Here is a 22,259-nt window from a genome sequence, read left to right as displayed (position 1 = left end):
TACCTGCTATCCTGATGAGGTATCATTATTAACACTCCCATACCAATACATGCTATCCTGATGAGGTAACATTAATAACACTCCTGCTATCCTGATGAGGTAACATTATTAACACTCCCATACCAATACCTGCTATCCTGATGAGGTAACATTAATAACACTCCCATACCAATACCTGCTATCCTGATGAGGTAACATTATTAACACTCCCATACCAATACCTGCTATCCTGATGAGGTAACATTAATAACACTCCCATACCAATACCTGCTATCCTGATGAGGCAACATTATTAACACTCCCATACCAATACCTGCTATCCTGATGAGGTATCATTATTAACACTCCTGCTATTCTGATGAGGTAACATTATTAACACTCCTGCTATCCTGATGAGGTATCATTAATAACACTCCTGCTATCCTGATGAGGTAACATTATTAACACTCCTGCTATCCTGATGAGGTATCATTAATAACACTCTCATACCAATACCTGCTATCCTGATGAGGTATCATTAATAACACTCCCATACCAATACCTGCTATCCTGATGAGGTAACATTAATAACACTCCCATACCAATACCTGCTATCCTGATGAGGTAACATTATTAACACTCCCATACCAATACCTGCTATCCCGATGAGGTAACATTAATAACACTCCCATACCAATACCTGCTATCCTGATGAGGTAACATTAATAACACTCCCATACCAATACCTGCTATCCTGATGAGGTAACATTATTAACACTCCCATACCAATACCTGCTATCCTGATGAGGTATCATTATTAACACTCCTGCTATCCTGATGAGGTAACATTAATAACACTCCCATACCAATACCTGCTATCCTGATGAGGTAACATTATTAACACTCCTGCTATCCTGATGAGGTATCATTAATAACACTCTCATACCAATACCTGCTATCCTGATGAGGTATCATTATTAACACTCCTGCTATCCTGATGAGGTAACATTAATAACACTCCCATACCAATACCTGCTATCCTGATGAGGTAACATTATTAACACTCCCATACCAATACCTGCTATCCCGATGAGGTAACATTAATAACACTCCCATACCAATACCTGCTATCCTGATGAGGTAACATTAATAACACTCCCATACCAATACCTGCTATCCCGATGAGGTAACATTAATAACACTCCCATACCAATACCTGCTATCCTGATGAGGTAACATTATTAACACTCCCATACCAATACCTGCTATCCTGATGAGGTATCATTATTAACACTCCTGCTATCCTGATGAGGTAACATTATTAACACTCCCATACCAATACCTGCTATCCTAATGAGGTATCATTAATAACACTCCCATACCTGCTATCCTGATGAGGTATCATTAATAACACTCCCATACCAATACCTGCTATCCTGATGAGGTATCATTAAAACCACTACTATATAAATACCTGCTATGAAGGTGAGCGAGATAGGAAGTGATGTGTATTATAGAGTTTACCCGGTGAATGAAGTGACGATCCATTCAGACCAGCCTTACTGATTCAACCTCCATAACAACTCTCCTCTCCTCCTCTCCTCTCCAGCCAACCAGGCCTGGTGTGCTGACATGAGCTAGAATAGAGAATACCATCTCTGTAGGAAGTTACACTATTCTTCCTCAACAGCTCAGCCTTGGACAGGTCCCTTTCTCCACTGTGACTCTTCATCAACAGCCTTGGACAGGTCCCTCTGTCCACTGTGACCCTTCCTCAACAGCTCAGCCTTGGACAGGTCCCTCTGTCCACTGTGACTCTTCCTCAACAGCCTTGGACAGGTCCCTCTGTCCACTGTGACTCTTCCTCAACAGCCTTGGACAGGTCCCTCTGTCCACTGTGACTCTTCATCAACAGCTCAGCCTTGGACAGGTCCCTCTGTCCACTGTGACTCTTCATCAACAGCTCAGCCTTGGAGAGGTCCCTTTCTCCACTGTGACTCTTCCTCAACAGCTCAGCCTTGGACAGGTCCCTCTGTCCACTGTGACTCTTCCTCAACAGCTCAGCCTTGGACAGGTCCCTCTGTCCACTGTGACTCTTCCTCAACAGCTCAGCCTTGGACAGGTCCCTCTGTCCACTGTGACTCTTCCTCAACAGCTCAGCCTTAGACAGGTCCCTCTGTCCACTGTGACTCTTCATCAACAGCTCAGCCTTGGAGAGTTCCTTTCTCCACTGTGACTCTTCCTCAACAGCTCAGCCTTGGACAGGTCCCTCTGTCCACTGTGACTCTTCCTCAACAGCTCAGCCTTGGAGAGGTCCCTTTCTCCACTGTGACTCTTCCTCAACAGCTCAGCCTTGGACAGGTCCCTCTGTCCACTGTGACTCTTCCTCAACAGCTCAGCCTTGGAAAGGTCCCTCTCTCCACTGTGACTCTTCCTCAACAGCTCAGCCTTGGACAGGTCCCTCTCTCCACTGTGACCCTTCCTCAACAGCTCAGCCTTAGACAGGTCCCTCTCTCCACTGTGACTCTTCCTCAACAGCCTTGGACAGGTCCCTCTGTCCACTGTGACTCTTCCTCAACAGCTCAGCCTTGGACAGGTCCCTTTCTCCACTGTGACTCTTCCTCAACAGCCTTGGGCAGGTCCCTCTGTCCACTGTGACCCTTCCTCAACAGCTCAGCCTTGGACAGGTCCCTCTGTCCACTGTGACTCTTCCTCAACAGCTCAGCCTTGGACAGGTCCCTTTCTACACTGTGACTCTTCCTCAACAGCTCAGCCTTGGACAGGTCCCTTTCTCCACTGTGACTCTTCCTCAACAGCTCAGCCTTGGACAGGTCCCTTTCTCCACTGTGACTCTTCCTCAACAGCCTTGGACAGGTCCCTCTGTCCACTGTGACTCTTCCTCAACAGCTCAGCCTTGGACAGGTCCCTCTGTCCACTGTGACTCTTCCTCAACAGCTCAGCCTTGGACAGGTCCCTCTGTCCACTGTGACTCTTCCTCAACAGCTCAGCCTTGGACAGGTCCCTCTGTCCACTGTGACTCTTCCTCAACAGCTCAGCCTTGGACAGGTCCCTCTGTCCACTGTGACTCTTCCTCAACAGCTCAGCCTTAGACAGGTCCCTCTGTCCACTGTGACTCTTCCTCAACAGCTCAGCCTTGGACAGGTCCCTCTGTCCACTGTGACTCTTCCTCAACAGCTCAGCCTTGGACAGGTCCCTCTGTCCACTGTGAACAATGTGAATCACACGGATGAGGACTTTCTCTTCTGCTTTTTCTATGTGGGTCATTGTATTCCTACATTAGCACAGCCAGCCTGTTGATACTGGCTCATGTTATCTATTAGAATGAATGGATGAAAGTGAATGTAGCCAGATACATGTTTCCTGTCTATTCCCTGTGGTGCAGTTTATTAGAGACTATTAACAATATGAACACATTCAGTGTCTTCTAACCTCTTTTGTTGTTGACAGCAGAAGTGTGTCCATGTCGCCGTCCATTCATGTGTAATAGGATCCATATGGCTGACAGTGGTGCTCTCTACCCTCTGCGGCTGTTCTGTGATTGTCACGGTCAAGCAATCAATCAATCACACTTATTTATAAAGCATTTTGTACATCAGCAGATGTCACAAAATGTTATACAGAAACCCAGCCTAAAACCCCAATCAGCAAGCAATGCAGATGTAGAAGCACGGTGGCTGGGGAAAACTCCCTAGAGAGGCAGGAACACAGGAAGAAACCTAGAGAGGCAGGAACACAGGAAGAAGCCTAGAGTGGAACCAGGCTCTGAAGGGAGGCCAGTCCTCTTCTGGCTGTGCCAGGTGGAGATTATAACAGAACATGGCCAAGATGTTCAAACGTTAGTAGATGACCTGCAGGGTCAAATAATAATAATCACAGTGGTTGTTGGGGGTGCAACAGGTCAGCACCTCAGGAATACATGTCAAATGGCTTTTCATAGCTGAGCATTCAGAGGTCGAGACAGCAGATGTGGTAGAGAGGGAGAGGGAGGGAGAGAGAGAGAGAGAGGGGGAGAGAGAGGGAGAGAGATGGAGAGGGAGAGAGAGAGAGAGAGAGAGAGAGAGGGGGAGAGAGAGAGAGGGAGAGAGAGGGAGAGAGAGACAGAGGGAGAGGGAGAGGGAGAGAGAGAGAGACAGAGAGAGAGAGAGATGGAGGGAGAGAGAGAGAGAGAGAGAGGGAGAGGGAGAGAGAGAGATGGAGAGAGAGAGAGGGAGAGAGGGAGGGAGAGAGATGGAGAGGCAGAGGGAGAGGGAGAGAGAGGAGAGAGGGAGAGAGAGAGAGACAGAGAGAGAGAGGGAGAGAGATGGAGTGAGAGAGAGAGGGAGAGAGGGAGAGAGAGAGATGGAGAGGGAGAGGGAGAGAGAGGAGAGAGGGAGAGCGAGAGAGACAGAGAGAGAGAGGGAGAGAGAGGGAGAGAGAGAGGGTTGAAAACTCAGGTCTGGGATAAGGTACCACGTCCGGTGAACACTGCTCACCTGTGGTCTGTGGTTACAGCCAATCACACTACAGCCAGTCCAGTTCCAATTCTCGCTGTAGCACTCAGACCTGCTGTACACTGTAGTGTTCATAGGTTGCCTTTGACGACTTAGCGCTTTTCTGTTTTGTGGTTGTTTGAAGTTATCTGTTGAATTGATGGGTTAAGAGAATCTAATGGTGTACATCAATTTCACTTTGAATTACTGTAATTTCTTAAGTAGGTCTTACTGCACTGCTGCATGGGTAGTATCTAATGGAGATCCTAATGAACTAAACTAAACAGTACTTCATCCCTCTGTCTCTGTGTCTGTCTCTGTCTCTGTGTCTCTGTCTGTCTCTCTCTCTCTGTCTCTCTCTGTCTCTCTCTGTCTGTCTCTTTCTCTCTATCTCTCTCTCTCTCTCTCTGTCTCTCTCTCTCTCTGTCTCTTTCTATCTATCTCTCTCTATCTCTCTCTATCTCTCTCTATCTCTCTCTCTCTGTCTCTCTCTGTCTCTCTCTCTCTCTCAGCTGACTGACTGGTGTGGTGGATACCCTGCTTGACCCCCACATAGTCCTCATTGTGGAGAGCTCTGACCAGGGGGGAAGATTTTTAACGTGACACGCCGGACCATGGACAGGAAGAGGAAATGGGTGCTGAGCAGCGGTGCTTTGCTGGTGATATTCCTTGGTCGTATGACCACAGCCTTAGAAGTGCCTCTTGACCGTAAGTACAGTAGGATATGGTGACGGTAGATCACAGTATTGAATGGGTACTGTATTATTTAGTTACTGGAGTTATATGTTTTCAGATTTCATGACATTACAGGTTACAAGTTAGTATATAGAAGGTTTGAAAGCATCTAGTCAATGAACCATAGATACAGTAGCTTCCTTCCAGTGACTTGCATCTCAACAACACTGCATGGTGACATGATGTGCATGTTGGGACAGATCTCACATGATGATTTAGTTCAACCCCAGTGGAGAGGAATCTTCTAGTATTGTCTTGCCACGTTGTTTGCATCCCAAATGGCACCCTATTCCCTTTATAGTGCACTACTTCTGACCAGAGCCCTATGCACCCTGGTCAAAAGTAGTGCACTACAGTGTGTAGGGAATAGGCTCTCATTTGGGACCTAGCCATTACCCACATTATCTTTATCTGCCTGTTGACTAATACTTAGCTTTCCTCACCTTCCTCAACGTTTTTATGGCCGTTCATGGGGGACAAAAAGCTAAGGTTCTGGAAGGATGTAAGTGATGGGTCCAGGACTCTGCTGTGAGATGTGCTGTGGATTGGAGTGACTTACTGTTGTGTGGATTGGAGTGACGGCGCTTAAATTTGCATGTAGCTATTTTGGCCCCTGTGTTTACAAACAAGCTGTTTATTGAGGTTTGTGATTTCATGTTTGTTATTGACGTTTGAACCATTTCATTGAATGGGAATACAATGATGGTTTATAGGAATAATAAGATGAAGTGATGATGTACATGTAGCATGTTGTCTAGCTGTCTAGTGGTCCACTAGACAATGTGTTGTGGTTGAGCAATACAGGAAGTGTCTGCTGCATCTTATCCTGCTGAGTGCATGCTCTTTACTTTTCCTTCCATTTGATCTAATGCTGGCTGACGTGTTGCTGACGTGTTGCTGACGTTTTGCTAACGTGTTGCTGACGTTTTGCTAACGTGTTGCTGACGTTTTGCTAACGTGTTGCTGACATGTTGCTGACGTGTTGCTGACGTGTTGCTGACGTTTTGCTAACGTGTTGCTGACGTGTTGCTAACGTGTTGCTGACGTGTTGCTAACGTGTTGCTGACGTGTTGCTGACGTTTTGCTAACGTGTTGCTGACGTTTTGCTAACGTGTTTGTGACGTGTTGCTAACGTGTTGCTAACGTGTTGCTAACGTGTTGCTGACGTGTTGCTAACGTGTTGCTGACAGGTTGCTGACGTTTTGCTAACGTGTTGCTAACGTGATGCTAACGTGTTGCTGACGTTTTGCTAACGTGTTGCTGACGTTTTGCTAACGTGTTCCTAACGTGTTGCTAACGTGTTGCTGACGTGTTGCTAACGTGTTGCTAACGTGTTGCTAACGTGTTGCTGACGTGTTGCTAACGTGTTGCTGACGTGTTGCTAACGTGTTGCTGACGTGTTGCTAACGTGTTGCTGACGTGTTGCTAACGTGTTCCTAACGTGTTGCTAACGTGTTGCTGACGTGTTGCTGACGTGTTGCTGACGTGTTGCTAACGTGTTGCTAACGTGTTGCTGACATGTGGCTAACGTGTTGCTGACGTTTTGCTGACGTGTTGCTGACGTGTTGCGTCTGCTTCTCTCTCTGAGTGAGTGTGTGTGTCTCTCTCTCACTGGGTGTGTGTGTGTCTTTCTCTCTCACTGGGTGCATGTGTGTGTCTCTCTCTCTCTCACTGTGTGTGTGTGTGTGTGTGTCTCTCTCTCTCACTGGGTGCATGTGTGTGTGTGTCTCTCTCTCTCTGAGTGAGTGTGTGTGTCTCTCTCTCACTGGGTGTGTGTGTCTCTCTCTCACTGGGTGCATGTGTGTGTCTCTCTCTCACTGTGTGTGTGTGTGTGTGTGTGTGTGTGTGTGTGTGTGTGTGTGTGTGTGTGTGTGTGTGTGTGTGTGTGTGTGTGTGTGTGTGTGTGTGTGTGTGTGTGTGTGTGTGTCTCTCTCACTGGGTGCATGTGAGTGAGGGAGTGTGTGTGTGTGCATATGTGTGTGTGTTTGTGAGTGTTTGTGTCTCTTTCTCACTGTGTGTGTGTGTCTCTCTCTCACTTGGTGTGTGTGTCTCTCTCTCACTGGGTGTGTGTGTGCACATTATGGAGCAAAGTGTGTGTAGATTTGCCACTGTTTAACACCCCTCTTACCCCTCTCCTCCAGTACCACAGCCTCCCACTATAACCCACCAGTCCCCTAAGGATTTCATCATCGACCCTCGGGAGAACATCCTCATCTACTGTGAGGCCAAAGGGAAGCCGCATCCCAGGTGAGTGGAATGCTGTGTGAATAAATCCCCATGGAGACCATTACCATAGAGACCCACTGTCCGTCGCTTTAGTGACATTTGACTGAAACACCTGACTGCACCCAACTGCCTACATTGAAGTAGAAACTCCCTCTTGAGAGTCTCTACACTCTTAGAAAAAGAAGGTGGTATCTTGAATCAAAAAGGGTTATTTGGCTGTTCCCATAGGAGAACCCTTTGAAGAACCCTTTAAGGTTACAGATACACCACCTACAGTACTGACTCTCAAGAGGAGGTTTCTAAACCGTTAGATACACCACCTACAGTACTGACTGTCAAGAGGAGGTTTCTAAACCATTAGATACACCACCTACAGTACTGACCCTCAAGAGGAGGTTTCTTAACCATTAGATACACCACCTACAGCACTGACCCTCAAGAGGAGGTTTCTAAACCATTAGATACACCACCTACAGTACTGACCCTCAAGAGGAGGTTTCTAAACCATTAGATACACCACCTACAGTACTGACCCTCAAGAGGAGGTTTCTAAACCGTTAGATACACCACCTACAGTACTGACTCTCAAGAGGAGGTGTCTAAACCATTAGATACACCACCTACAGTACTGACCCTCAAGAGGAGGTTTCTAAACCATTAGATACACCACCTACAGTACTGACTCTCAAGAGGAGGTTTCTAAACCGTTAGATACACCACCTACAGTACTGACCCTCAAGAGGAGGTTTCTAAACCGTTAGATATACCACCTACAGTACTGACCCTCAAGAGGAGGTTTCTAAACCGTTAGATACACCACCTACAGTACTGACTCTCAAGAGGAGGTTTCTCAACCATTAGATACACCACCTACAGTACTGACTCTCAAGAGGAGGTGTCTAAACCATTAGATACACCACCTACAGTACTGACTCTCAAGAGGAGGTTTCTAAACCATTAGATACACCACCTACAGTACTGACTCTCAAGAGGAGGTTTCTAAACCGTTAGATACACCACCTACAGTACTGACTCTCAAGAGGAGGTTTCTAAACCATTAGATACACCACCTACAGTACTGACTCTCAAGAGGAGGTTTCTAAACCATTAGATACACCACCTACAGTACTGACCCTCAAGAGGAGGTTTCTAAACCGTTAGATACACCACCTACAGTACTGACTCTCAAGAGGAGGTTTCTAAACTGTTAGATACACCACCTACAGTACTGACTCTCAAGAGGAGGTTTCTAAACCATTAGATACACCACCTACAGTACTGACTCTCAAGAGGAGGTTTCTAAACCGTTAGATACACCACCTACAGTACTGACTCTCAAGAGGAGGTTTCTAAACCATTAGATACACCACCTACAGTACTGACCCTCAAGAGGAGGTTTCTAAACCATTAGATACACCACCTACAGTACTGACCCTCAAGAGGTTTCTAAATTAGTCACATGAATCCCAACGACTTGTCATCATTATTCAGCCCTATTCCATGAAGTGTCAATTATGTACTGTACTGTACTGTACTGTACTGTGCTGTACTGTACTGTACTCTACTCTACTTTAACCCTGTATGTTTTATCCAGCTTTTCCTGGACACGGAATGGGACCCATTTTGACGTGGAGAAGGACTCTAAGGTGTTGATGAAGCCGAGCTCAGGGACGCTGGTCATAGACATCAGTGGGGAGAAGGCTGAGGCCTACGAGGGGATCTACCAGTGTACCGCACGCAATGAGCATGGGACCGCTGTTTCCAACAACATCTTCATCAGACAGTCGAGTAAGAACCGTTATTTCCAACTGTTACTGAGCCTGTCTTTACCCTGAGCCTGTCTTTACCCTGAGCCTGTCTTTACACTGAAACTGTTATTAACCTTAGCCAACCTTAGTACAACTCTTTTACCCTGGGATTCCAGCCATAACAAACCTACCCACTTTGTAAACTCTCCCTGAAGGGATGATGAATCTGTATTGAACAAGTATTATAATCAGCAGATCTTTTCAATGTCTTTGCAGATTAGAGTTAAGCATTCTGATATTTTAAAGACATAACTCCCTGTTGAACATTTTAAACAGGGACCCTCCCTCCCTGTTGAACATTTTAAACAGGGCCCCTCCCTCCCTGTTGTACATTTTAAACAGGGCCCCTCGCTCCCTGTTGAACATTTTACACAGGGCCCCTCCCTCCCTGTTGAACATTTTAACCAGGGCCCCTCCCTCCCTGTTGAACATTTTACACAGGGCCCCTCCCTCCCTGTTGAACATTTTACACAGGGCCCCTCCCTCCCTGTTGAACATTTTAACCAGGGCCCCTCCCTCCCTGTTGAACATTTTAAACAGGGCCCCTCCCTGCCTGTTGAACATTTTAAACAGGGCCCCTCCCTCCCTGTTGAACATTTTAAACAGGGCCCCTCCCTCCCTGTTGAACATTTTAAACAGGGCCCCTCCCTCCCTGTTGAACACTTTAAACAGGGCCCCGCCCTCCCTGTTGAACACTTTAAACAGGGCCCCGCCCTCCCTGTTGAACACTTTAAACAGGGCCCCGCCCTCCCTGTTGAACACTTTAAACAGGGCCCCGCCCTCCCTGTTGAACACTTTAAACAGGGCCCCTCCCTCCCTGTTGTACATTTTAAACAGGGCCCCTACCTCCCTGTTGAACATTTTCACAGGGCCCCTATCTCCAATTTCCCCTGTTGTACATTTTATACAGGGCCCCTACCTCACTGCTGCCTGTATGATGTCTGTTTATGTGACACAGGGTCCCCCTTGTGGTCGAAGGAGAGGAAAGAGGCAATCATGGTACAGGTGGGAGTGTCTCTGGTGCTGCAGTGTCGACCGCCTGCAGGCCTGCCCCCTCCCATCATCTTCTGGATGGACAACAGTAAGTCTTCAAGGGGTTTCATACATTTCTACACATTGTGTGTTGGTTTACATCCAGACAGTACGCTGTAAAGTCCAATTCTAGAAGTCATATTGCCGGACTGTGTTCTGAGATTATATAGGGGCTGTTTTTGGTTGTCAGTAAGCATACATATTTAGTGTAATTGTATACAGCCACTGCCTGTTCACCCCGCTATCATCCAGAAGGCGAGGTCAGTACAGGTGCATCAAAGCAGGGACCGAGAGACTGAAAAACAGCTTCTATCTCAAGGCCATCAGACTGTTAAACAGCCACCACTAACATTGAGTGGCTGCTGCCATACATGTACAAATGTATCACTAGCCCCTTTAAACAATGCTACTTAATATAATGTTTACATACCCTACATTACTCATATCATATGTATATACTGTACTCTATACCATCTACTGCATCTTGCCATCTTTATGTAATACATGTATCACTGGCCACTTTAAACTATGCCACTTTTATATGTTTACATACCCTACATTACTCATATCATATGTATATACTGTACTCTATACCATCTACTGCATCTTGCCTATGCCGTTCTGTACCATCACTCATTCATATATCTTTATGTACATATTATTTATCCCCTTACACTTGTGTGTATAAGGTAGTAGTTTAGGAATTGTTAGGTTAGATTACTCATTGGTTATTACTGCATTGTCGGAACTAGAAGCACAAGCATTTCGCTACACTCGCATTAACATCTGCTAACCATGTGTATGTGACAAATAAAATTTGATTTGATGTGTAACATATTTTATGTGATACATCATCTCTGCTCTTCCTCTTCCTCTCCTTCCCCCCTCCCTCGCAGACTTCCAGCGCCTGCCTCAGAACACGCGTGTGTCCCAGGCGTTAAATGGAGACCTGTACTTCTCTAACGTCCTATTGGACGACACCAGGAACGACTACATCTGTTACGCCCGCTTCCCCCACACACAGACCATCCAGCAGAAACAACCCATCACTGTCAAAGTCCTGGACAGTAAGTGTCCATCCCACTCAGCACAGAGGCTTTTAACCAGTCCCAGTGGGTTCCTACACCTGAGTGTCCATCCCACTCAGCACAGAGGCTTTTAACCAGTCCCAGTGGGTTCCTACACCTGAGTGTCCATCCCACTCAGCACAGAGGCTTTTAACCAGTCCCAGTGGGTTCCTACACCTGAGTGTCCATCCCACTCAGCACAGAGGCTTTTAACCAGTCCCAGTGGGTTCCTACACCTGAGTGTCCATCCCACTCAGCACAGAGGCTTTTAACCAGTCCCAGTGGGTTCCTACACCTGAGTGTCCATCCCACTCAGCACAGAGGCTTTTAACCAGTCCCAGTGGGTTCCTACACCTGAGTGTCCATCCCACTCAGCACAGAGGCTTTTAACCAGTCCCAGTGGGTTCCTACACCTGAGTGTTCATCCCACTCAGCACAGAGGCTTTTAACCAGTCCCAGTGGGTTCCTACACCTGAGTGTCCATCCCACTCAGCACAGAGGCTTTTAACCAGTCCCAGTGGGTTCCTACACCTGAGTGTCCATTCCACTCAGCACAGAGGCTTTTAACCAGTCCCAGTGGGTTCCTACACCTGAGTGTCCATTCCACTCAGCACAGAGGCTTTTAACCAGTCCCAGTGGGTTCCTACACCTGAGTGTCCATCCCACTCAGCACAGAGGCTTTTAACCAGTCCCAGTGGGTTCCTACACCTGAGTGTCCATCCCACTCAGCACAGAGGCTTTTAACCAGTCCCAGTGGGTTCCTACACCTGAGTGTCCATCCCACTCAGCACAGAGGCTTTTAACCAGTCCCAGTGGGTTCCTACACCTGAGTGTCCATCCCACTCAGCACAGAGGCTTTTAACCAGTCCCAGTGGGTTCCTACACCTGAGTGTCCATCCCACTCAGCACAGAGGCTTTTAACCAGTCCCAGTGGGTTCCTACACCTGAGTGTCCATCCCACTCAGCACAGAGGCTTTTAACCAGTCCCAGTGGGTTCCTACACCTGAGTGTCCATCCCACTCAGCACAGAGGCTTTTAACCAGTCCCAGTGGGTTCCTACACCTGAGATGTTTACTGATCTGTAAGGGAGAAGCTCCACCTCTACACTGCTTATACATATTGATTCCCTTCAGATCTGCAAATAAGGGTTAGGGCCAAGGAGAAGGGAGCCTTGGACTGTCCCTGGGTCCTCCTTCCCTGAGTTGTCTTAGTGGACACCATGACATTTTGTCATTGTATGTTTTCATGTTTCTGTGCATCTTCACATTGCCTTGTTATGCAATATTTGAATATAGTGATAATTTTGTATTTTATAATACTCATCATTCAAATGTGTGATGCATTTTTTAACTGTCCCTTCATGTTGTTGTTGTTTGATGATATTTGTTTGTTGTTGTTGTTGTTTGTTGATATTTGTTTGTTGATATTTGTTTGTTGATATTTGTTTGCTGATATTTGTTTGTTGATATTTGTTTGTTGATATTTGTTTGTTGATATTTGTTTGTTGATATTTGTTTGATGATATTTGTTTGTTGATATTTGTTTGTTGATATTTGTTTGATGATATTTGTTTGTTGATATTTGTTTGTTGATATTTGTTTGTTGATATTTGTTTGATGATATTTGTTTGATGACATCCCTTCCTCTAAACTGAATCTCCCCCTGGTTGTTCCCTGTAGATGTCTATGTAGAAACTCTAACAATCTCCCCCTGGTTGTTCCCTGTAGATGTCTATGTAGCACTGCATGCTCATGATGTTCTGATTGATTTTTACAGTGGATGCAATCAATGAAACTGTGGCAGCTTTGTACAATTATACGAACAATTTATTTGTTGGTGAGTGCTGGTTTACCCCCTTATCCCAAAGTGAACCCAGCCCCATCCCAACTCCTCCTTTAATTCTAACCAACCTGGACTATACCTGACCCACCTGACTCCAACACCTGTAGTATAACCTACCTGGAATATACCTGACCCACCTGACTCCAACACCTGTAGTATAACCTACCTGGAATATACCTGACCCACCTGACTCCAACACCTGTAGTATAACCTACCTGGAATATACCTGACCCACCTGACTCCAACACCTGTAGTATAACCTACCTGACCCACCTGACTCCAACACCTGTAGTATAACCTACCTGGAATATACCTGACCCACCTGACTCCAACACCTGTAGTATAACCTACCTGGAATATACCTGACCCACCTGACTCCAACTCCTGTAGTATAACCTACCTGACCCACCTGACTCCAACACCTGTAGTATAACCTACCTGGACTATACCTGACCCACCTGACTCCAACTCCTGTAGTATAACCTACCTGACCCACCTGACTCCAACACCTGTAGTATAACCTACCTGGAATATACCTGACCCACCTGACTCCAACTCCTGTAGTATAACCTACCTGACCCACCTGACTCCAACACCTGTAGTATAACCTACCTGGACTATACCTGACCTGATCATCTACTCCCAACCTCATCCTGTGTGACTAAATTCACATTGATAGCGTAATATAACAAAATAACATCAAACAATGTTAATTACATTCCATAACTAAATCCTCCCCCTTTACCCTGTACTGTGTTAACTTAGCTTACCTTCTTACTTAGAAAACCAAATGCCTAAAAGGTGAATTCATTTGTAGGAAACCCATCAAGAAAAAGAAACCAATCAAATCCATTTTCTTTACTGAAATTAATGTTCCTTTCTTTGGATGGGCATTCATCTACTAATGTTAACCAATGGGCATTCATCTACTAATGTTAACCAATGGGCATTCATCTACTAATGTTAACCAATGGGCATTCATCTACTAATGTTAACCAATGGGCATTCATCTACTAATGTTACCCAATGGGCATTCATCTACTAATGTTAACCAATGGGCATTCATCTACTAATGTTAACCAATGGGCATTCATCTACTAATGTTACCCAATGGGCATTCATCTACTAATGTTAACCAATGGGCATTCATCTACTAATGTTAACCAATGGGCATTCATCTACTAATGTTACCCAATGGGCATTCATCTACTAATGTTAACCAATGGGCATTAATCTACTAATGTTAACCAATGGGCATTCATCTACTAATGTTAACCAATGGGCATTCATCTACTAACGTTAACCAATGGGCATTCATCTACTAACGTTAACCAATGGGCATTCATCTACTAACGTTAACCAATGGGCATTCATCTACTAATGTTAACCAATGGGCATTCATCTACAGTGCCTTGCGAAAGTATTCGGCCCCCTTGAACTTTGCGACCTTTTGCCACATTTCAGGCTTCAAACATAAAGATATAAAACTGTATTTTTTTGTGAAGAATCAACAACAAGTGGGACACAATCATGAAGTGGAATGACATTTATTGGATATTTCAAACTTTTTTAACAAATCAAAAACTGAAAAATTGGGCGTGCAAAATTATTCAGCCCCCTTAAGTTAATACTTTGTAGCGCCACCTTTTGCTGCGATTACAGCTGTAAGTCGCTTGGGGTATGTCTCTATCAGTTTTGCACATCGAGAGACTAAAATTTTTTCCCATTCCTCCTTGCAAAACAGCTCGAGCTCAGTGAGGTTGGATGGAGAGCATTTGTGAACAGCAGTTTTCAGTTCTTTCCACAGATTCTCGATTGGATTCAGGTCTGGACTTTGACTTGGCCATTCTAACACCTGGATATGTTTATTTTTGAACCATTCCATTGTAGATTTTGCTTTATGTTTTGGATCATTGTCTTGTTGGAAGACAAATCTCCGTCCCAGTCTCAGGTCTTTTGCAGACTCCATCAGGTTTTCTTCCAGAATGGTCCTGTATTTGGCTCCATCCATCTTCCAACCAATTTTAACCATCTTCCCTGTCCCTGCTGAAGAAAAGCAGGCCCAAACCATGATGCTGCCACCACCATGTTTGACAGGGTGGATGGTGTGTTCAGGGTGATGAGCTGTGTTGCTTTTACGCCAAACATAACGTTTTGCATTGTTGCCAAAAAGTTCAATTTTGGTTTCATCTGACCAGAGCACCTTCTTCCACATGTTTGGTGTGTCTCCCAGGTGGCTTGTGGCAAACTTTAAACTACACTTTTTATGGATATCTTTAAGAAATGGCTTTCTTCTTGCCACTCTTCCATAAAGGCCAGATTTGTGCAATATACGACTGATTGTTGTCCTATGGACAGAGTCTCCCACCTCAGCTGTAGATCTCTGCAGTTCATCCAGAGTGATCATGGGCCTCTTGGCTGCATCTCTGATCAGTCTTCTCCTTGTATGAGCTGAAAGTTTAGAGGGACGGCCAGGTCTTGGTAGATTTGCAGTGGTCTGATCCTCCTTCCATTTCAATATTATCGCTTGCACAGTGCTCCTTGGGATGTTTAAAGCTTGGGAAATCTTTTTGTATCCAAATCCGGCTTTAAACTTCTTCACAACAGTATCTCGGACCTGCCTGGTGTGTTCCTTGTTCTTCATGATGCTCTCTGCGATTTTAACGGACCTCTGAGACTATCACAGTGCAGGTGCATTTATACGGAGACTTGATTACACACAGGTGGATTGTATTTATCATCATTAGTCATTTAGGTCAACATTGGATCATTCAGAGATCCTTACTGAACTTCTGGAGAGAGTTTGCTGCACTGAAAGTAAAAGGGGCTGAATAATTTTGCACGCCCAATTTTTCAGTTTTTGATTTGTTAAAAAAGTTTGAAATATCCAATAAATGTTGTTCCACTTCATGATTGTGTCCCACTTGTTGTTGATTCTTCACAAAAAAATACAGTTTTATATCTTTATGTTTGAAGCCTGAAATGTGGCAAAAGGTCGCAAAGGGGGCCGAATACTTTCGCAAGGCACTGTACTAACGTTAACCATAAGCTTCCCATTGGTTTAGCATTATTCATAGTAAAAAGGATCCTCCTCCTAGTTTAAATTTAACACATCACCCAATAGTTAGATGATGAAATCCAAAGTGAAGCACACAGCATACAGAACTAGTATGATGAAACTCTTGCATGAGACGTATACAGTATTTTCTCTCTCTCTCATCTAGATCTTTCCATGTTCTTTTAATGTAAGTCTCTGACCCTGAAAAAGGCACGCATGGAAAGATCATTAAACACAATCTGTGTTCTGTCCATCCAATCAGCGGTTCACGCCAATGTGTTGTATACAACACATTCCCCCCAGCTCTACTCACTCAATCTAGTCTCATTGTAAATTTCACAAGGGATTTTCCAAGACCTTTCAGTAAGGGCTTGCTTAGGGCTAAACATGTTAGAATCATAGCAGCCGCAGCTAGCTTATGGCTAAAATCTGTCATATGATTATATCGAGGAAGGATACTAAGGGAGAAATCCTAGATCCCTTGGTTGTCATGGCAACAGATTGACAACTGGACAGCCTGTCTCTCCAGGTGTTGTGTGTCTACTTCCGACCAGTGGCCCTATATAGTGCACTATGGGGATAAGGGAGCCATTTGGGAAGCAGCCTGTGAAAGGGCCAACGTAGGGCCTGCGTGGCTACAGTTAACTCATTATATATCCACTATCACAGTCCATAACAGCACGGGATATTACTACTATCCTATAATAGTCTATATGCCGCTGGTGCTGGACTACTGGCTCTACGAACTGAATGGTCACAGCTAGCTACAGACAGTTATACCCTTTCCACAATCCAGCAGCTATATTTACCCACCACCCAGGTCAGAGAAGTACTATTTAACTTGGCTCAGCTCGGCTTGGCTCAGCTCGGCTTGGCTCAGCTCGGCTTGGCTCAGCTCGGCTTGGCTCAGTAGTGTGAACAGGGTATTTAGAACGTGTGGTTCTGGTGCTGAGATGATTGTGTTTCCTGTCCTGTTCTCCAGACAGTCCATCGGAGGAGCGGCGACCCAGCTTCATGGCTCCTCTGGGGCGGAGCAGCACCCAGATGGCCCTGAGGGGAGGGGTTCTGGAGCTAGAGTGTATCGCTGAAGGACTGTAAGTACGCCCACAACACTGCATGAACAACGCTGTATGAACAACACTGCATGAACAACACTGCATGAACAACACTGCATGAACAACACTGCATGAACAACACAGCATGAACAACACTGCATGAACAACACTGCATGAACAACACAGCATGAACAACACAGCATGAACAACGCTGCATGAACAACGCTGCATGAACAACACTGCATGAACAACACTGCATGAACAACACTGCATGAACAACGCTGCATGAACAACACTGCATGAACAACACAGCATGAACAACACTGCATGAACAACACTGCATGAACAACACAGCATGAACAACACAGCATGAACAACACTGCATGAACAACACTGCATGAACAACACTGCATGAACAACACAGCATGAACAACACAGCATGAACAACGCTGCATGAACAACACTGCATGAACAACACTGCATGAACAACACTGCATGAACAACGCTGCATGAACAACACTGCATGAACAACACAGCATGAACAACACAGCATGAACAACACTGCATGAACAACACAGCATGAACAAGGTTTTTACTTCTGTTTTTGCACAAGGGCAGGTGGGTTTGTTTAATCTTTGTATGTGACATTCAGCAACACTACTTTGTTGCCTTGTCAAGACAACATCATGTCTTCTATTGCAAAATCAGGCTGGTTACCTAGACAACATTTAACTAGCTGTCTGTCTGTTCTTTTTGGGAGAGGACAATACACAGATATTGGTAAGTCATTTATTTAGTTGTTGTTGTTTTTGCTAGTCCGACTCCGGAGGTGTCCTGGTATAAGGAGAGTGGCGATCTTCCTAGCAGCCGGATGTCCTTCCACAACTTCCAGAAGACGTTGAAGATCGCAGATGTGATGGAGGCGGACGCCGGGGACTACCGCTGCACGGCCAAGAACAGCCTAGGCTCCGCCCATCACACCATCAAAGTCAACGTCAAAGGTCTGTGACACAAAGAAGAGTTGGGACTAGATGGAATATGTGGAGAAATGTTCCTAACACTCCTAGTACCTTTACAGTGTTGTGGATTTTAAAAGGGGTATTCTATAGGTCTGTCCCTCTCTCTCTCTCTCTCTCTGACTCTCACCCCGCCCCCCCCCCCTTCCCCCCCAGCGGCTCCGTTCTGGATCAGTGCCCCCAGGAACCTGATCCTGGCCCCGAAGGAGACGGGCATCCTCACCTGCAGAGTCAGTGGAGACCCCAAGCCCCAAATCGCCTGGTCCGTCAACGGAGTCCCCATCGAAGGTGAGTCTAGTCCACTTCCACCCCAGACTGAGGCTCAATGGAACGAATCCTAACTGGAGAAATGCACACCGAAGCGCACATTTACATTTTAGTGATTTAGCAAACGCTCTTATCCAGAGAGATGTATAGTCAGTGTGTTTCACTTACCTGGGTAGAACAGCAGCAGAGCTCATATACTATTGCAGAAATCATTCATTGATGTCAATGAGGGATTTGCACAAAATATGGTGCTGCGCGCAAGTAGAGTATCCAATCAAATTAGGATTCATCCCCTATGTGGGCAGAGCACACATCTACACGATGTTACCCCTCAACTATGAACATCCAGATGTGCAGGAGGAAGAGTGAGCAGAGGATTGAATGTGTGACATACTGTATATCTAGCCTGTGATCCCCTTGATAGACTCTCCAAAGGACACGAGTCGGAAGGTGGAGGACGACACAGTGATTCTGAGCGACGTCCAGACCGGCTCCAGCGCTGTCTACCAGTGCAACGCCTCCAATGAGTTTGGCTACCTGCTGGCTAATGCTTTTGTCAATGTGCTTGGTGAGTCTCTGGAAACACATTGAATCTGCCTTTTAGAATCAGAATATTGAGTCAATAAACAAATAAAAACTCTAAACTCTTGAGCTTTACAACTCTTGAACATTGTTGTGGCCAATGACATAATTTTGTGTTCTCTGCATCATTCTCATGTCACGTTATGGTATAGTAATCATTATCAATATGATTTGTTTCTGTTTTCAGCCGAAGCACCAAGGGTGCTGACTCCCCCCAACAATGTGTACCAGGTCATCACCAACAATCCTGCCTTCCTGGACTGTGCCTCGTTCGGCTCGCCCATACCAACCATCACATGGTTAGTCCATCTGGCTCTAAGTCTTGCAAGCCAGTCAGCCAGACTCTCACAAGCTAGTCAGACAGACTTTAAGTTTCACAAGCCAGTCAGCCAGACTATAGTCTCACAAGCCAGTCAGCCAGACTCTAGTCTCACAAGCCAGCCAGCCAGACTCTAGTCTCACAAGCCAGTCAGCCAGACTCTAGTCTCACAAGGCAGCCAGCCAGACTCTAGTTTCACAAGCCAGCCAGCCAGACTCTAGTCTCACAAGCCAGCCAGCCAGACTCTAGTCTCACAAGCCAGTCAGCCAGACTCTAGTCTCACAAGGCAGCCAGCCAGACTCTAGTTTCACAAGCCAGCCAGCCAGACTCTAGTCTCACAAGCCAGCCAGTCAGACTCTAGTCTCAAAAGCCACTCTGTTAGATTCTAGTCTCACAAGCCAGCCAGACAGACTCTAGTCTCACAAGCCAGCCAGCCAGACTCTAGTCTCACAAGCCAGCCAGCCAGACTCTAGTCTCACAAGCCAGTCAGTCAGTCTCCCATCTTGTTTATAAAGATCTATCTCTATCTCCCGATCTATCTCTAGTGGTTGCCCAGTAGCTTTTCCACAATCTCAAAAACTTTTCTCACAAGAGACACCCCTTAGGGATGTTATAAAGGGCACTCTGTTAACACCTCTCTGTTAACACCACTCTGTTATTAACATCATTCTGTTAACACCACTCTGTTATTAACACCTCTCTGTTAACACCTCTCTGTTAACACCACTCTGTTATTAACACCTCTCTGTTAACACCTCTCTGTTAACACCTCTCTGTTAACACCACTCTGTTAACACCACTCTGTTATTAACACCTCTCTGTTAACACCACTCTGTTATTAAAATCATTCTGTTAACACCACACTGTTAACACCTCTCTGTTAACACCTCTCTGTTAACACCTCTCTGTTAACTCCACTCTGTTAACACCACACTGTTAACACCACTCTGTTAACACCACTCTGTTAACACCACTCTGTTAACAACTCTCTGTTAACTCCACTCTGTTAACTCCACTCTGTTAACTCCACTCTGTTAACTCCACTCTGTTAACACCACTCTGTTAACACCACTCTGTTAACACCTCTCTGTTAACACCTCTCTGTTAACACCTCTCTGTTAACACCTCTGCACTTCCTAATGGAGTTCACTGAGGCTAGTGTGATTGTGAACAGAGGGCTGTTAATGAATATCACACAGTGTCCCGTAAAGTCCTTCAGTCACAAACGGTTCTACACGATCTTCTCATAAAGAACTGAGCTGATGAATATCTACATTCCTAAAGTCTCACAGGGATCTAGTGTTCTAATGCAGTGACCTAGTGTTTCCTATGCAGGTTTAAGGAAAGCCAGACAAGTATCCTGAATAGAGACCCATATGTGATCCATAATAACGGTACCTTAGAGATCAACGTAGCCCAGTCCCTGAACAGTGGCAAGTACACCTGTATAGCCTCCAACAACCTGGGAACCAGGGAGAACCATGTCTACTTGGAGGTCAAAGGTCAGACAAGCCTGCTTATAACCTGATTATAATGCTTTATGAATGTATTTATAGATGTTATAATTTTTATTTTACCTTTATTTAACAAGGCAAGTCAGTTAAGAACAGATTCTTATTTTCAATGACAGCCTAGGAATAGTGGGTTAACTGCCTTGTTCAGGGCAAAACGACAGCTTGGGGATTCGATCTTGCAACCTTCCGGTTACTAGTCCAACTCTCTAATCACTAGGCTACCTGACGCCCCGATCTATGTTATAATGTTATAATGCTTTACGAATATGTTTATAGACACATATAATGCATTATGAATGTAGTTATGGGCACTTATAATGCATTATGAATGTAGTTATCGAAACGTATAATGCATTATGAATGTAGTTATAAATGTTATAATGCATTATGAATGTAGTTATAGATGTTATAATGCATTATGAATGTAGTTATCGAAACGTATAATGCATTATGAATGCAGTTATGGGCACTTATAATGCATTATGAATGTAGTTATCGAAACGTATAATGCATTATGAATGTAGTTATAAATGTTATAATGCATTATGAATGTAGTTATAAATGTTATAATGCATTATGAATGTAGTTATAGATGTTATAATGCATTATGAATGTAGTTATCGAAGCGTATAATGTATTATGAATGCAGTTATGGGCACTTATAATGCATTATGAATGTAGTTATAGACATGTATAATGCATTATGAATGTAGTTATGGACACTTATAATGCATCATGAATGTAGTTATAGACACTTGTAATGCATTATGAATGTAGTTATAGACACTTGTAATGCATTATGAATGTAGTTATAGACACTTATAATGCATTTTGAATGTAGTTATAGATGTTATAATGCATTATGAATGTAGTTATAGACACTTATAATGCGTCATGAATGTAGTTATAGACACTTATAATGCATCATGAATGTAGTTATAGACACTTATAATGCATTATGAATGTAGTTATAAATGTTATAATGCATTATGAATGTAGTTATAGATGTTATAATGCATTATGAATGTAGTTATAGATGTTACAATGCATTATGAATATAGTTATAGATGTTATAATGCATTATGAATATAGTTATAGATGTTATAATGCATTATGAATATAGTTATAAATGTTATAATGCATTATGAATGTAGTTATAGATGTTATAATGCATTATGAATGTAGTTATAGATGTTACAATGCATTATGAATATAGTTATAGATGTTATAATGCATTATGAATATAGTTATAGATGTTATAATGCATTA

At 44.5% G+C, this 22,259-nt stretch overlaps 1 protein-coding gene and 1 long non-coding RNA gene across 14 annotated transcripts in view; one reads left to right on the top strand and one right to left on the bottom strand.

Moving 5' to 3' along the window:
- The window catches only part of LOC110500989 (neuronal cell adhesion molecule), a 128,180-nt gene that overhangs the window by 83,589 nt on the left and 22,332 nt on the right, over positions 1–22,259 (top strand). For 11 of the 13 annotated variants that reach the window (XM_036945241.1, XM_036945247.1, XM_036945237.1 and 8 more), the window contains exons 3-14: positions 4,982–5,177; positions 5,689–5,706; positions 7,346–7,451; positions 9,025–9,218; positions 10,197–10,319; positions 11,167–11,337; positions 17,220–17,331; positions 18,109–18,293; positions 18,465–18,596; positions 19,000–19,143; positions 19,345–19,456; positions 20,812–20,978. In XM_036945241.1, coding sequence (XP_036801136.1) covers positions 5,084–5,177; positions 5,689–5,706; positions 7,346–7,451; positions 9,025–9,218; positions 10,197–10,319; positions 11,167–11,337; positions 17,220–17,331; positions 18,109–18,293; positions 18,465–18,596; positions 19,000–19,143; positions 19,345–19,456; positions 20,812–20,978 — 1,558 coding nt within the window. In that variant the 5' untranslated portion in view covers positions 4,982–5,083. The remainder of the gene's footprint in view (positions 1–4,981; positions 5,178–5,688; positions 5,707–7,345; positions 7,452–9,024; positions 9,219–10,196; positions 10,320–11,166; positions 11,338–17,219; positions 17,332–18,108; positions 18,294–18,464; positions 18,597–18,999; positions 19,144–19,344; positions 19,457–20,811; positions 20,979–22,259) is intronic. The other 2 variants (XM_036945242.1, XM_036945240.1) reach the window with 1 other exon arrangement.
- Positions 13,284–13,648, bottom strand: LOC118938843. Its single transcript, XR_005036204.1, has 3 exons — positions 13,589–13,648; positions 13,482–13,550; positions 13,284–13,443 (listed from the first exon to the last, which is right to left on the bottom strand). It is a non-coding gene; the product is annotated as an uncharacterized LOC118938843 (long non-coding RNA).

The sequence above is a fragment of the Oncorhynchus mykiss genome, chromosome 15 (genome assembly GCF_013265735.2).
Source record: "Oncorhynchus mykiss isolate Arlee chromosome 15, USDA_OmykA_1.1, whole genome shotgun sequence".
Classification (NCBI taxonomy): domain Eukaryota; kingdom Metazoa; phylum Chordata; class Actinopteri; order Salmoniformes; family Salmonidae; genus Oncorhynchus; species Oncorhynchus mykiss.
Note: the sequence above shows the minus strand (reverse complement) of the source record. Positions and strands in the feature narration are given on the sequence as shown.